Below are 16,214 nucleotides of genomic sequence, written 5' to 3' on the forward strand. Positions count from 1 at the left end.
AACTGCGTTGGTTCAATGCATTTGGGATGTTACTGACACCTGCGCCCGTAATTTGCACTGCGTACGACCCCGAAAACACAGGGTGAGGCCTGGGTGGGCCGACATGAAACAGGAGAACAGTGGTATTATTTAAAAGGTTTCATTTACGCAGCTGAAAGTGACTGATTTTACTTCTAATGACTAAATATAAAAAGTGCGTTTGATTGAAATGTTGCAGTTACAAAAAATACAACATTGTGGCAAAAGGAGATGTCAACTTCAAAAACCTCGTTCCACCTCATTTGCTTGCAGTTACAGTTTCACTTGCCAGCTTTTGAGTTAAAAAATAAATAGACAAGCTATATTCCAAGGTCAGCTGTGGTGCTGCAGGCTGCCCCCTTTGTGATGACACAATAATAGCGCACATTAAATTCATGCACATGCCGGCACACATGGTACGTTAAATCCTTTCTATATTTTTAATGTGTCAGTTCATATAGCAGTACCAGGAGGCCTCCGGAGGCTGAATTAGCATAAATAAGCATAGCATCATACATAAATATAAATTGACTTACCTTCTTATATGACAGATGTCCCTTTGGAAGAAAAAAATAAACAAATCTGGAACTTTGGCTTGTAAATTAATTACTGTCAAGGCAGTAAAATCCATCAGTGAATGATAAATTAATTGTATTGAAATTTGCCAGCTATTATTTGAAGTTTTTTCAGGGGATCTTGTGTGTGTTATAAAACACACAAATTGCCATCGTCTCCAACACTTTCTTAGATATAGCATTTTTCAAACCATTTACAGATGACTCATTGTAAAGTCAGACAGCTTCTGTGTGTTTTCTCAGTGTCATATTTTCGAAACATTTCTTCCCAGGCCTCATTTCCCTTAGATTCGCTCCTTTATTCAAAAGAATCACATTGGACCCAGTGAATGGAAAATTATTGCTTTCAGGATGTGCAAAGAAGCACATTATGCTCCTCCGTGCCTCCGTTCTCTTGAAAGATCATCTTGATGAATCAAACTGAAGAGTTTTGAAAGACAAAAGCTTTCAAGAACCTCACACTGTTTTAACGAGAGAGAAAGAGACTCTTCTGTTTTCTTGCCAGACAGACTTCAAAGTTGGAAATAAAAGTGTTTTTTGAAAATCTTGGGCTTGCAAAAGAAATTGTTCCACTGAGTGAGTGTGAAGTCCTGAATAGCCAGCACTTTTGTTGGTAACACTGATTAAAGACAATACGCTTTGTGATTCCAAGATCTTATTTTATTGACCCTCAAATTTTCTGTCGCACTAATACCAGGCCTGGATTTCCAAGAAATACAAACTTTGGCTTTTAATTTTCTTTTTTTTCTCTATTTTTTGGGGGGGAGGATTTAGATTAGATTAAATATTCATGATCCTTGAAGGAAAAACACTTTTATCTCTCATACTCATACTTGAATGAATTCAAGATCTTTTTTTTTTTTTTAAGGATGACTAAAAACTGAATAAAACGCCAGTATTGTAAATGTACAGTCCACTTAACAAGGCTTCGGACCTCCGCATTACATTAATAGCTGTTCATACTTGTATAGCTCTTTACAAATCTATCTGAAGGACCTTTTTATAAAAATAGAAAATCTGAGCATAAATACACCAAATTCAACCTTATTATTGGATTTTCTCATTAAACTTGTGGTTCATCCCACAGCGAAGCTACCTGGCAGCACCAAGCACCTGCTGACCTTCACTTTTTTAGTCTCAGATTTGACGGCCATCTGTTTCTTTAGGTGACTCCGTGTGTGCGTGTGTGTGTGTGTGTGTGTGTGTGTGTGTGTGTGTGTGTGTGTGTGTGTGTGTGTGTGTGTGTGTGTGTGTGTGTGTGTGTGTGTGTCAGCTCAGTCATTAAAGTGACACTGCCACAGTGAATGCCTCTGCTCGGATATCACACATCCTCCGCAGCACAATGACTGCAGGTCCTCTAGTAAAACAATCCCCACTCAATATTCACAGTCTTTAAACCAGCTGCTCCTTCCTATATCACCAGATTGAATGGGTGAATCCAGGTGAAACTTTAAATCCCTCTGCAATTTCAGCCTTGGAAAATACTTCAGCCATGAAGGTTAGCTGCTGATGAAAGCAGCGACATTTTAGAGTGTTGGACTCTCAAAGAAAATAACTGCACACAGCGTCTGAGATTATTGTAGTTTTCATATCAATAATTTGCAGACCATTGCTTCAAATGAGCCCCAACTGTTGCCGCAGGGATTTGTGCAAATATGTGAATATCTGTATGAGAAAGTCTAAAAAATTTCATCTTTTTACAATTTAAATGATATGTTGAATTTTCTTATTTGATGAGATGGGGATCGCTTTTGCAAGTGAGAGCTGACTAGAGCAGGAGCCAATAAAATATGACCATTTTAAGATAAAGTAAAAAAAACAAAAAAACATGTATATCTCAATAAAGAACAAGATAGAGCCATAAAACTCTCTTACAGCAGATGACAATAATATTCGGGTTTTTGTGTTACGAGCACAAAATCTCTTTGGAAATGTTTGTTATAATATATATTTAGATTGGGGATTCACCTAATATTGCTACCTCAAACCTGGAAACATTCTTTTTTAAATATTTTGTAACATGTGGCTACTTCTGTCTATTTTATGCGAAACATCATCCACTTGTCAGTCTTTTCTGCAATTACTGTGATTTTCTGTGAGTTTGTTTCTGGTTCTCGCCACCTATAATGTTCTTTCAGCTGTGGTTGCTATGGCACCTCTCTACTTATATTTATCTCCACACTTAGTAACAAAGCCCTTTATATCACAGACATTTTCTCTGGAGAGGCCAACACTGTCAAATGTCAGTGAAATGTGTTGAAACGGTTGTGTTCCACACAGTCACAGAGCCCCTCTAATGAGCAAAGCTGCCGTTTAACACACAGATATTTGTAATTATTCTCCTTGATCATGTTCATGTGGTACGCGACGACATGTCTGTGTCATTTTAATGAAGGTTCAGGCTAAGTGTATTCTCAACTCTGCTCCTATGGCAGCAGCCTGAAAAAAAGCCAAGGTAATGTCTCTATATTGTGTTTTTGTGTGAGAATGCATCATCGTATGTGTACATATTTATTTTCTTTAATGATTTAGGTAATTACACATCTCTAAAGATTTTCTTCACTGTGTGTGGGGTGTTTTTTTTTCCATTGTATTCAACAGGTGAAGCCTCAATGCTTTCTTCAGGAATATAACACAAAAGCCAGAGAGCCTTGCATTTAATGTAAACACAATCTGTTGATGCTTCAAGGATGTCTCTTTTCTTATTTTAATATACTTTTCTTTATTTATCATCACAAGATTGAGTCCACATTTGACATTATAGTACTATATATCTCCAAAGCAACTCTCCTACATTCTTCATTTGATCTGTGTAAAACCTGCGACTGCTACGAAACCAAGAAATTAATGTTTTGTTTTTTTTCTTTTCTTTTTTATCCTGGCATAGGGAGGAGAATTGACCTGGCTATTTGCATACTGTATATAAAGTAGACAAATGAAAAAGAAAGGCTGTGTGAAAAAGTAATCCACGACAATGCAAAGTCACCGGCAGCGGCTCAAACAGAAAGAGACTACAAAGTACACACTGTGGTGACAGAGGTCTGCAATAAACGCATAGCGCTTGCTTGGTGCTGTACTGAATACTTAATGTGGACGGACAATGCTGAAAGTGAAGTAAGAGATCTTTGTGGGGGGTTTTTTTAACCGCTGCCTCTGTGGTTGAGACTGTTAAACGTGTGCAGCTGAAGCTTTTGGTTAAAGTCTGGAAGAGACTGTTGTTATGCTTCAGTGAACTCTGTCTGCTGTTGGTCGGAGACGGGATGTGCCGTCTGAAGCAAGATGTCTGCCTGCGTACCTGCTGCCTTCTAACAGGCAACATTCATTATCTTAAAGGCTAAAAGTCACTTCCTGGGAAACAACAATCAGTCAGTTTACCTTTTTGGTCCTAAAATATGTCGACACCTCGAAGATGGATTGTTTCGTCCATCTTTCCATTATCTATACAAATATAGCCACATTATAGCTGAAGCATTTCTCGCAGACACGGGGACAAAAGGCACGGCACTGACCAAGAGTTCTTTGCTGGAGAAAAGCCTGTTTCATTCTATTATGTTATGTTTGATAAAGCTGAGTGGGAACAAATCAATACTGAATCGATGAAGTCATCAGGTTTTCTCGTTAGTGCTCGCTTTACTGTATCATTTAACGCATTTCTGTAGGTTTTTTTTATATATACATATTTGAAAGAGTGTTGCAGCTTTACACTCCAATATTAACCAATTTTGATTCAAGATGATACTTTTGTCTGTCATACCGTCCGGTCACTTCAACTGTTGATGTGTAGAACGACAAATAGCCACATGTAAAAACACAAAAGTAGTAAAGTAAAAGAACGTTCGCTCTTGACTTTTTTATTTAGCAGAAGGGACTGAACAAATTTACTCATCAAAGAAAAACATGGTGGAAAAATCCTTTAGGAGATTTTTTTTTTTATTGATAATGTTATTTTGAATACATGTCAGAGTTTCTACTTCCTATTTTTACAAGGCTAAAGAAATGGAATCAGTATTTGTACTTTTGTTGTAATGTCATTATGAGTTATTTAAAGTACTAAACATAAACAAGCCTCACAGTGGATTGTTGTTATCTTTCGTGCCTTGCAAATGTCCCTGACTCAAGTCCAATTCGTGGTTGTGTATTTTGTTTCCTTCCACAGTCCAAAAACATGCAATTAAGGCTGATCGATCACTCTAATTTGCTCATCGATGAGAATGTGGGACTTTTTTCTTTGTTTCTTATGACTGGCGATGTGACCGCAGTGTCCCCCACTTCAAACCCATATATTAATATAATAATACCCCCACCCCCACCTCATGACTCTAAATAGTATAAAAGCCTCACAGAAGAGAGACGGAGGGCCATAAGCACTTGAATGACTTTTCTCTTGGTGTCCAGTTTGTAGTTTGCTGAGGTTGATTTGTGCAGAGCAGCAGTTGTGGGAGGTCTCATTGCAACATTATGAAAAATAAATAAATTGCATGCAAATTGACAGCTGCCATCTTCCCAGTCACACCCATGAGAACATCTCCTGCTCTCCTCCTTCCTACGAGGCTCCAGCAGCCTCACACTGCTGACATAGGGCCAGTGCTCGCTGCTTTGTGTGCAGAGCTAATTTGCGGACTCGTCTTTGATCCATGTCCCGTCTTATCAGTGTTGAAAGTGTGTTTTCCATGACACAACACATTCCCCAATGATAGCCTGTGCTTTTGTGATATTTCACATTCCCCAGATTTCTTCTTTTTCTTCCCGTGCCGCCGTCTCAGCTGCAGTCCAGCATTGCAATGAAATAATTCTCTCTACTTCTATCGCGCTTTCTACCGTGGTCTTTCCCCTCCTGTCTGAAACCATTTTTCCTGGTTTCTGTTTTATCTTTCCTCACTCTGTGTTGCACCATCACCATCCTTTTTTTTTTTTTTTCCCTCAAGGGACCCCGTACAAGTGTTTAATTGTTTTGATATGGTTACAATGAGGTGGACAAGTGAGTCAGCAGACATGTCAGCTGACATCAAACTCTAATCCATTTTAGCTTTTGGTTTGTTTGGAGTCAGTCAACAGCTTTCTTTTACTGTGGCGAGGCTCAGCTTTATTTTCCTGTGTCTTTGATCGCTCAAGGCTGTGCATAATTGAGGCTGTTAAGATGTCAGATTAAAATCAGACACTCAGGTCTGTTTTATATGGCTGTGAGAATATTTGCTTATTTATATTGGTGTGTGCGAGTGTGGGTCTGTTTGTCTCGGGAGGATGTGTTGAAAAAGGAAACGGCACACTGTTTTGTTTAGTTTTTTTCCTCTTTTGCAGACGGATTATTTGATGCCTCTTTGCTGCTCTGTCATTTTCACGTGCTATCTAACCCGTGCAAGGCCATTTAACTCATGTATTACCTTGTAACGTGTGTGTTTCTTGTGTTTCATTCTGCGTTACAGAGCACGATAAGCACCGCCTATGCAAAAGCACCGAATACATGAATCTTCACTTCAAAGTCAAATGGTTCCATAATGAGTATGTCCGAGAACTGCCGGCCTTCAAGGGGGTCCCGCCCGAGTATTCACTGTAAGTGTCCTCTCATTTACACACCGACGCATTCACTACATCCACACACAGATGCATATACACAAATGCCTGAACTACGTTCACACATGTTAATGATGGTTTTTTTTAATGTAAAATTTCAGCTTCAACTCAGTGAATTGCAACTCGATAAGGCATTTTTTTAAGTCTATTTACATCAATGAGGCTAAACTGCAACCATTGCAACACAACTACATTAAGTTTGTTAGATCTAATTTTAGTGTGAAGCCACTGCTGATGCTTTGTTTTTCACTTGTTTCTGGTTGAAAATACATTATTTTAAGTCACGTTATAGTGGTGTCCTCCATGCTCCAACACAGTGACATAATGAGCTCATCAGTCTTTCTGCAGAGCTTCATGAGGACTCATTCCTTAGAGGCAGATCACAGGCCCTTCAGTAGTGGAATTGGACACCACTGACCCACATCTTTTAAAAATGTGCCTTCATTCAAATGTATTCAGATCGTATGTTCTATCTTAGCCACAAGTGCTAGTATCAGACCAACGGTTACCAATTTAACCTTGGAAGCCTTACACTTCACCTCTAAAATAGCAACTCTACAGTACATCTACACATTTATATCTTCAAAGGTCTTTCGATGGATGGCCATGCACAATGTACTGCTATATTCAGCAAAAATAATCTATTGTGCTGTTGGCCAACTTTCCTTGTTACAACGTCTATTTCAGAAAAGGTTGGGACCATGTGTGGAATGTAAATGAAAAGTTAGGATGGAAATATTTTGCAAATCGTATAAAACCCATATCTTATTCAGAGTAATGTTGTTAAGATGTGCACTGTAGGCGGTCTTTCATTGTCCTGCTGAATTATGCAAGGCTTTCCCTGAAAGATATAGTGTCTGGATGGAGGCATTTGTTATCTTAACACCTCCATATACTTTTCAGCAGTGATAATAACTTTTCAGATGTGGAAGCTGCCCACTCTATAGGCACTTATGCAACCGCATACCATCCCATATGCTGGCTTTTGATCTATGCACAGGAAACTGGCCTGGAGATAGTTGCTCTCCTCTTTGGTGCGTAGGACACAGCTTACATAGTATCTGACCACAGTGTTTTAATTCAGCTCAGAGAGGTTTAAATGACACAGGTTATTTTCTGCACTAAGTCGGATTTTTCGTTAAATGATGCAGTTTCAACTTTATTTTGCAACTCTGTTCGCTGACAATGATTTTTTTTTTTCAGGATTCAAAATGACAGATTTAACACTTAATTTTTCGTCTTTGTGGAAATTATTCTTTCCATATAACCCACGCTATTCATAGTTAACCTTAATTTCAGATAGTTGTTGGGGCTCAGCTACCAGCAGTGGGATTTGAATGTGCCAACGAACACAAGCTCACTTTAAATCCTCCAATGATATTATCTTCTATTGATGTTGTTATTCATAACGCTTTGTAAATCAATTTTTATGGAGCACTGAGATTATTCAAACTGTTTTTTTAACAAATTGACAAACTTATGAAAAGCTTGACAAGACTCCAGCTTTTGAAACTGCTCCTTTGTGTTTTGCAGCTCCAGCAGTTATTTTTTTTAGATGAATTCATAATAAAAAAGTATTGTACTTTCAACATCTGATATGTGATCTATGTTCTATTTTGAGAAGATTATTAAATTATGAGTATTGATGATCATACATGTTATTAATCTTTGTATTTTACACACTGTCCTAACCTTTTTGAAGTTTTGGTTTTACTTTAACAGAAATTTTAGGGAAACATTTTCTGAAGCTGATCTTGGTTTATAACCAAGTTTTTCTACAAACTAATCAAACCGTCTGCATCTTTGTGTCTTCAAAATTAGGCTAAAAACATTCATGCACTTAGCACTATCCATTTCCTGGACAGGATCAGTTAGTATTCAACCAGACATGTTTTTTTTTGTGGGTTTTTTTGTTTGTTTCTTTGGGGGGGGGTTCAGAAAGATGCAAAAGTTTCACTGATAATGGAATATTCCACAGCAATGCATGGTGTCAGGGCCCTCAGGTTTATAAAGAGAGTTGGAGATAGCAATATGATTGGTGAAGTTGATGTTATGGCTGAAACTCTCCTCAGAATAACAAAATCGAACAGATGCGGCACATTTGAACCCTGCCCTGGACTTTGGCTCAGTTCACTACTAAAGGCAATTTTGTTCTTGACTGTCTTCTTTAGTCTGGTCAAATACAGCCTCTCCAATTTTGGACTCAACTCCTACTTGAACTATTTGATGTTACACCACTAACAATACTTTCTGTGGATGTGCCATGAAGAGGCTTTTATCATCACTGAGCATTTTCTTCTTGGTGATTCACTTTTTTCAGACTGACACAAGGCCAGACTAACAATCTCTTACCTTGCTAGTGTCATTTTTTAAAATCAAGTTGTGTTCCACATCTTGCTTAACACAGGATAATTGAATTTAAAAAAATAATAATAATTCTACATATATATAAATATATATATATATATATATATATATATATATATATATATATATATATATATATATATATATATATATATATATATATATATATATATATATATATATATATATATATATATATATATATATATATAGTGTATCAATGTATAGAGTATATATATCTGCAAGATGATTGCATTTTCAGACATAGTTTGACATCCATCCTGTTGCTCCACCCTGGACAGGTGGCCAGTCCACCACAGGGCAAATGCAGGGAATACACCGCAAGCACTTGTTTTTGGACTGTGTGAGGAAACTGATGTGCAAGGAGAAAACTCAGTCATGCAAAGGGAGAACATGCAAACTCTGAGCGAGCCTCAAGTCCTGTCTGGACCCTCTTTCTGTGAGGCAAGAGTTCAAATCTCTACAACACTGTGTTACACCATTTATTCACATAATATGCGTAACAAATGTGCAAAAGGTGAATCTCTGTAATAGTTGATAGTGTGTTGTTTTCTAACCTGCAGGAATGTTATTCTGTAATCAAAAGAGTTTTCACTTGTACTTATTTTTCAAAGTTTTGTGACACCATGTAATGATTTGCAGTGTGATTATGGTGTCTAAGAATAATAGCTTAGATCAGTGTCTTTTATAGACTGAAGCTGAAAAACGACCCTGTCTGCATGTAATCTGTGCTGGCAGTTCATTAAAATAAGCCTTTAAACAAGTTGGTCACGGGCTGTTTGGGATATGGAGACAAATGTATAGCCTAAAAATGTGTTTTTGTTCTTCCTTTCATGTATCGTTGTTTTCCAACGTGCCTGCACAGCCGAGCGCAGCAAAGCAGGGATAGCTGCAATGTAAACACGTGTAATGCAAACAGGGATTGTCGTGTCCTCTCCCATCCAGCCAGTCTATCAGAGTAATGACTCTCCCGCCCCATCTCCAACGCTGCCACTCAAACTAAATTTCAAGCAGGATTGATTCTTCCCCAGGCGTACGCATCATGCAAACACACATTCTCACAAGCACAGCATTTTATCCGCCTGTCTCCCCCCCTCCTTTTCTCTATTGCCCCACGCACCTTGTTTTTGGCTGTCCCATCATGTGGCAGATGCCCTCAGTCAGAGTACAGGGCAATGTTTGGGCAACATCCGTAGCTGTGAGGACAAACTCAGGCTCTGTATTAAACAAGTACAAGGCAAAGTGAAACAGACAGAACTGAATTACTATTCCACTAACAAATGTGCATCTTTACCCAACTCATCAGGCACGGCCCCTGCTGTCCTCGGCTGTCCTCTGTCTGCGCCTGGCAGACTCATTTGTCCACAAGCGAAACCTGATATCAATGGCAGCATGAATTGCAGCTTTGGTCATATCAACAGTGAAAGATTTGACTGGAGCACGAACAGCTTGTACTTTTTATTTTCATTAATAAACATTTAATGTCACCTGATTTTAAGATAGCAAGACTTAATTTCTGATTGTAAAACATTTGTGCAAGAGATGATAACACTCTAAAAATATGCAAATTGTTATTTTGACCCCTCAATGACAGAATCCCTCTATTTTTTTTAAGGTGGTTCGAGCCATTTGTTATTCAGTGGCTTGATGAGAATGAAGATGTCGCCATGGATTTCCTCAATGGAGCGCTGGAAAGAGACAAAAAAGATGGAGTGAGTATTAAATTATACCCCAATATATAACTTTTGCAGTTACCCAAATAAGTCACTTAAGGGGGCTTTTTATTTATCCACAAGGGCAACTCACAAAGCTTGAATTTACCTCTCAAGGGGGGATAAAAAAAATGTCACAGTCAAAAACATCACTCGCCTTGAGACATCACAGGATGGAAATATAAATGAAACTTCAAAATTGATATAGACAGGAAACAAAGCATGAGTTTGAGGACAGAGAAAGTCTACAGGATATTAGGATATAATGAGAGGAAATATGCAAAATCTTGACAAAATAAATGGGGAAAAGTGATGCACATTCACACATTTGTGTGTGTTTATCCAAATCAGACAATAGAGGTATTCCGTCCTACATGCTTTTTTAATTGGTCCACAGCAAATTCTGAATTATGGCCCATATATGAAACTTGCAATTGACTGCATTGTACTTTTGAGATTTGGAACGTCTGGAACGTCTCATGGGATCAACGACTAAAACACAAGACCCGTGTTACCATCTAAAATTTACAGATGTTTACATGTCTTATTAAAAAAAGACCCTATAAATGATGGTGCTTGGCTCACACTTGCTATTAAAACTGCCCATCTGTATCAAAGTGCACCACTCAATCACTTTAGTACTCTTTTAAAAGTGATACACTGTGATAGCACAGTCTATATATGTTAATTTTGCTGACAACAAAACCGATAGCTGTTCATCTCCTACTCGTGAGAGCGCTTATAGCCCATGATTCACAGTTTCCATCCACTCTAGATGTCAAGTACTATGTATAATGTCGATATGGACCCATTTATTCATTCAAGGTTTTCATTGGACACAGTTTGAAGTTAACGCCCTTATTTATCCGGCGCTTAACTCATTAGATGAATAACAAAAAGCGACTTAACGACTTTATATGAAGATTTTTTTTTTTATATGAAAGCCTGCGTAATTTGTGTCAATAAATTTGTACATATTAATTAATTATCAAACATCATTAGCTATAATCAATTATCGAGATTGCTCTCTGGGAATTGTAGCGTTATAGCATAGTCTTGACAGTCAACACATTTTTTTCTTGCTGTATCAAACAGAATTACCCTTTTATAAAGGTTTTGAATCTCTGACAATGTGAGATTTTACCTCTCTCTCTCTCTCTCTCTCTCTCTCTCTCTGCCCAAACTAATATCAATCTCCCATCTTTTCATTCTCACAACAGTTCCAGCAAACCTCAGAGCACGCCCTCTTCTCCTGTTCGGTGGTGGATGTGTTCACTCAACTAAACCAGAGTTTTGAGATTATCAAGAAGCTGGAGTGCCCAAACCCACAGGCTCTGGCTCACTTCATGTGCCGCTTTGCGAAGGTCAGGCTCTTTAGAAATACCGTACCTGCGAGTGAACCCTAAACACTTCTGCTGAAAGTAATATCTCTCAGCTAAAGAGGTTGCCATTGATCTCAGCAGATTCTCTGTATTTATCAAATTGTTAGTGGGTTGTGACTGTTCTCTGTTTGTTCCAGTTGAGTTCTGGAAATTCAATGATGTACTGTAAAATGTAATATAAATGTAATTGTCACATGGTTTCTTTTAATCCCTGCAGACTATCAACAAAGTTCTTCTGCAGTATGCTGCAATCATATCCAAGGACTTTCCTTTGTATTTGAGTAAGGAGAACGTGGTAAGTGCCCACTCAGTCTGCAAGCGCTAATAGAAAAGGTTGCATTGAGTGGTTTTGTGACTGTGTGTGTGTGTGTGTGTGTGTGTGTGTGTGCGTGCGTGCGTGCGTGTGTGTGCGCGCATGTGCTCAAGTGCAAATATGGTAAATCAGATGCCAGTGTTTCTGTGATTACTCTCTCCACCAGCAGTTGGCATGGAGACTATATGAAAAAACATATTTCACTGTGCAAGCCCAGCCTGTTCTGCTCTGTCTTCTGTAATGTACTTAACACAGTGTCTCTATTAACCGAGATGCAATTATTCATCTCACAGCCCTCAGCTGATGGAGGGAAGTCATTGGTATTTTCTGGGCTCTCCTTCCATTGTTGAATTTGACAGATGACTAAACACAGAGCTTTGTGAGTGACCTAATTATCCGCACTGGTCTTTGCAGTTGGACCGAGAGATAACACATCGCGCATGGTAGGGGGAGGAGGCAGATGTTTCTTTACCGCGATGACAGGCTCATTACAACTGTCCCGGAGAAAATGTGAAACATTCCTTACCAAGACGCAACTAAGGAGACAGCAGATGGATTAAAGGAACACAGAGGCAATTAGAGTTATACGATGGCGGGATTACATTAAGGTTAACCTACCTTAAGCTTTCATTTGACAGCCTCACGGAGGGTACGAGACAGACATCATAGCAAGTATGTACACTTTGGACATGTCTCGTGGTTCAGGCCAAATAATAGATGATGTGTGAGGTTTTGAAGAGGAACCTGTTTTCCTTAGAGCCCCCAACATTCACGTACACACCACCCAATAACAATATTTTAATACTACAGTGTAAGAAAGCAATCATGTGTGCCTTTTATACATGATAAAATATCCAAAAGCATCACACTGTCTAAAATCCAACATATTTCCCCATTTTTGGCTCAAAAAGTCTCTAAATTGAAAACAGTTCCTGCTAGTTTTCTGCAAAGCTTTGCGTTAATGAGCACATTTATTCTGCTACATAATGTGTTATTTGCAAAGCACCCTAAATATGATTTACCAATCTATTCATGCTAATTGTATGTGTGCAAAGCAAGATGGCAAAAGCATAGCAGCAGCAGCATCCATCTCATCGTGGAGCAAAAACATTCCTTTATTGTAAAACATTTTTTAAATAAAATGGATATGAATGTGAAGGTTACCAAATCTGGCCATATCGTCATTGACCGGAGAGATGTTAGGATGTTATATGCTTATGCTTCTTCCTACTACTTTTCAAGCCTTTTGAGTTTTCATTTTCATTGTATTAGTTGTTTTGTTTTATATATTGTGTTTTAAATTAAATAAAACATACAGAAAAAGCCAAACATTTGTTGACAAGCCCATTTTCATGAAAGTAATAGCCTTCGTCATGCACAATTTCCTGCTCGAGATTGAAGAAAGTGTATTTTAATGTTTTTTTCTTTTACAAGTGCAAATCTATTTTTGACAACCTCGGCTGAGGGAAAACCCTCCGTAATCTCCCCCTCCCCCAATCAAACTGTCGGTTGTTAACCACCACACAAGCATATGACCCACTTTTAGGGAAATACAGCACTGAAATGACCTCTTCTTTAATATTAATGATGTTTTCTTGCAAACATGCTTGCTGAGCATCACCCTACTCACAAATGATTGGTGTAGTCAATGCAGGATGGTAGGACTGCCGTCTTCCATCTGTTACCTGAAATCTTGTCCAATATTACAGGAGTCTCTGGCGTTTAAATTATACTATAAATCCGCAGCAGTCATTGGTGAACTAAATCTGTTATCTTCTATTTGTCCTTCCAAGCTATGGAATAACAGTGGGAGATCACCAGTGCTATCTAGATTTAGAATATCTTATCACTTCTATTGAAATGTGCTCATAAATCTAGTGAGAGCGAGACACTATGTGTTACCACAGAGAGATCATTGGCTGCTGTGGGAATACAGAGACACAAATCATTGCTCTCCTGCGGGGCACAGAATTACCATGTTAACACCATCTATTACCACTGTCAACATTTTGGTGTGCCGTATCCTCATAAGTAGTTTTTTGGGGTAGATAATACACATAATGTGTGACTCTCTGACCATTTTGAAGAATTACAGTAAAAAGCAGTGTGATTAATGTCTGTCATCTGTAAAAGTTGTTGTGGAGCCCAGAATTGATCACATACATCCATTCTGACGTTCGTCACAGACTTTTCTCTCCTTGCATAGGCGATGTGTCAAGAAATGGATAGGTTTTACCGTTCTTAGCCTTTTTTACATGGTGTTTGTAGTCAATTTCAAGCTCACAAACTGTTGCAACAGATTGATAAAAGCTGTGGGTTGACAATTTGTTGTCCGAGAGATTTTCCGAATGTCATTTGCCATTGATTATTATTTGATATTTGATATTTCCAGACGCACAAAGCAACCCTCTGATGCTCATTCTTATTTCTCTTCCAGCCCTGCATCCTTCTCAACAACATTCAGCAGCTTCGTGTCCAGCTGGAGAAGATGTTCGAGTCCATGGGTGGCAAACAGGTCTGTTTCCCGAGAGCTACAGTATCTGTATACCAAGACTGATTGAAAGTTTGAGGCAATTCACTTTCAATTCTAATCATTTTGATTCCTAAATCTCAGAGATTAGTGTATGAAAACAATACAAAACAGATTAGGTCCTTTGTCACCACAAGGTTGGCCAAATGCTAATATCCCCAGGGCTTATAGCATTCAGACTCTTGCTGAAGAACATTTCAGCAGCGTTGACATGAGTCTTTAAACCTCACTTTTTCTGATCAGCACTCTGCCGCTGTGAAATAAATGCTGTGTCATTTTTATGTAAATTTCATTTCAGATGACATCTAAGTGAAAGTGAGTTGACCCCAACTGTGACGAGGTGTAATCCCCCCTTCACTCTCACTCTTAACCAGCCAGCAGACTAATCTGACACGTCGCTCCGTTTTTCTAATATGACCCCTTTCCAACAAGTATCTCGACTACTATTCCTCAGTAACTTGTATCCCATCGTCTTTCACCCCACATCCAACCCGCCCCCCCCCCCGTGTATAACGTGTGCTGACTTAACATTCTTCTCGATATTAAGTTAAACCTTTGAAATCTTTGTCACCTGTGATGCCCAGGTGAATACTTCCCCTGTCGACCTGTCAGTCTGTCAGTCTAACCCGAGAAGCCGCCGGCTTCTTGTGACTTACGTGCATGTTTCTCTCTGTTTCTTCTAACGCTTGTCTCGCCTTGCGTTTTGTCTCCTGTCGTTGTGTCTTGTGTTTGTTCCCCCTCCGTTTCCTTTTTGTGCTCTCTCTTCTCTGTCTCCAGGAGGAGGGGGTTGTGTCCTTCTGTAAGGTGTGTGCAATAGGACTCGTCAACACCCCTTCTCACCATTTTATCAAACGTTCCGAAAAAAAAAGCACGCCCCTTCCCCCCTCTACCCCCCGTGCCACCCTCACGCTCCTATGCTTCTCACCCCCCAACCCCCTCCAGCAGCATGTGCCACAGAGCATACGGAATCTGAGTTACCCATCACCCCTCTGGACAGGCTGCTAAAGCTCACCATCCCCTTCGCTCTGGGGATAGTGGATGAAACCACCCGATCCCATCTTTATTTTTAGCTTACTTTTTTCTGTCTGTCCACTTCTCTCTCCATCGCTAAATTGAAAAGTGTGATATTTATATAGATGTTTATTTTAGTTTGTCCTCCCCCCTTTCTTTTCTACACCAATGCAAAAAGTGGAGTCAGAGGCTTGTCATGTTGCTGTTTTTTTTGTTGTTTTTTTTCCCCCTTCCCCAAATAGCAGAAAATGCTTTGACGGGATTTCGCAGATTGGTTTTTAATGAGCTTCTCTTGAGAATCTGTCCGGCTGTACCCTCTGCTGAGGTGCTGCTATTGCCTATCTGTTTGCAGGTCTCACCAGGAACTACTAAGTTCATTAATATCTGAAAAATAATGACAATAGAGGTTTTATCTTCACTTTACAAAGTCAAGATGTGAATTTCAACTAATAGTGATTAGTTATGTACAGTTTTAAAGCTCATCCCAACTGATTTCTCTTACATGCTCACGATAGTTTCCTCACTGCATAGAAGGCTATTCATTACAGAATAGTTTCTTATCAGCAATTAAGTCCCAGAGAGCCAAGGTAATTACAAAAAGCTGGTATCATAGTGTTACCAATAACAGAGATTCACAATAATCTCTCACAGTGCCCATTTATGGCATTATGAGCTGATCTCCTCAGATGAATATCACCTTTATTTTGGGAGTTG

At 38.9% G+C, this 16,214-nt stretch overlaps 1 protein-coding gene across 1 annotated transcript in view; it reads left to right on the top strand.

Moving 5' to 3' along the window:
- unc13c (unc-13 homolog C (C. elegans)) overlaps positions 1–16,214 on the top strand; it is a gene marked incomplete at its 5' end in the record, with an annotated part of 113,607 nt that overhangs the window by 78,478 nt on the left and 18,915 nt on the right. The window contains 6 exons of the mRNA XM_080499578.1: positions 6,017–6,143; positions 10,168–10,264; positions 11,485–11,628; positions 11,864–11,941; positions 14,397–14,474; positions 15,267–15,293. Coding sequence (XP_080355704.1) covers positions 6,017–6,143; positions 10,168–10,264; positions 11,485–11,628; positions 11,864–11,941; positions 14,397–14,474; positions 15,267–15,293 — 551 coding nt within the window. The remainder of the gene's footprint in view (positions 1–6,016; positions 6,144–10,167; positions 10,265–11,484; positions 11,629–11,863; positions 11,942–14,396; positions 14,475–15,266; positions 15,294–16,214) is intronic.

The sequence above is a fragment of the Blennius ocellaris genome (genome assembly GCF_963422515.1).
Source record: "Blennius ocellaris genome assembly, chromosome: 1".
In the NCBI taxonomy this organism is placed as follows: domain Eukaryota; kingdom Metazoa; phylum Chordata; class Actinopteri; order Blenniiformes; family Blenniidae; genus Blennius; species Blennius ocellaris.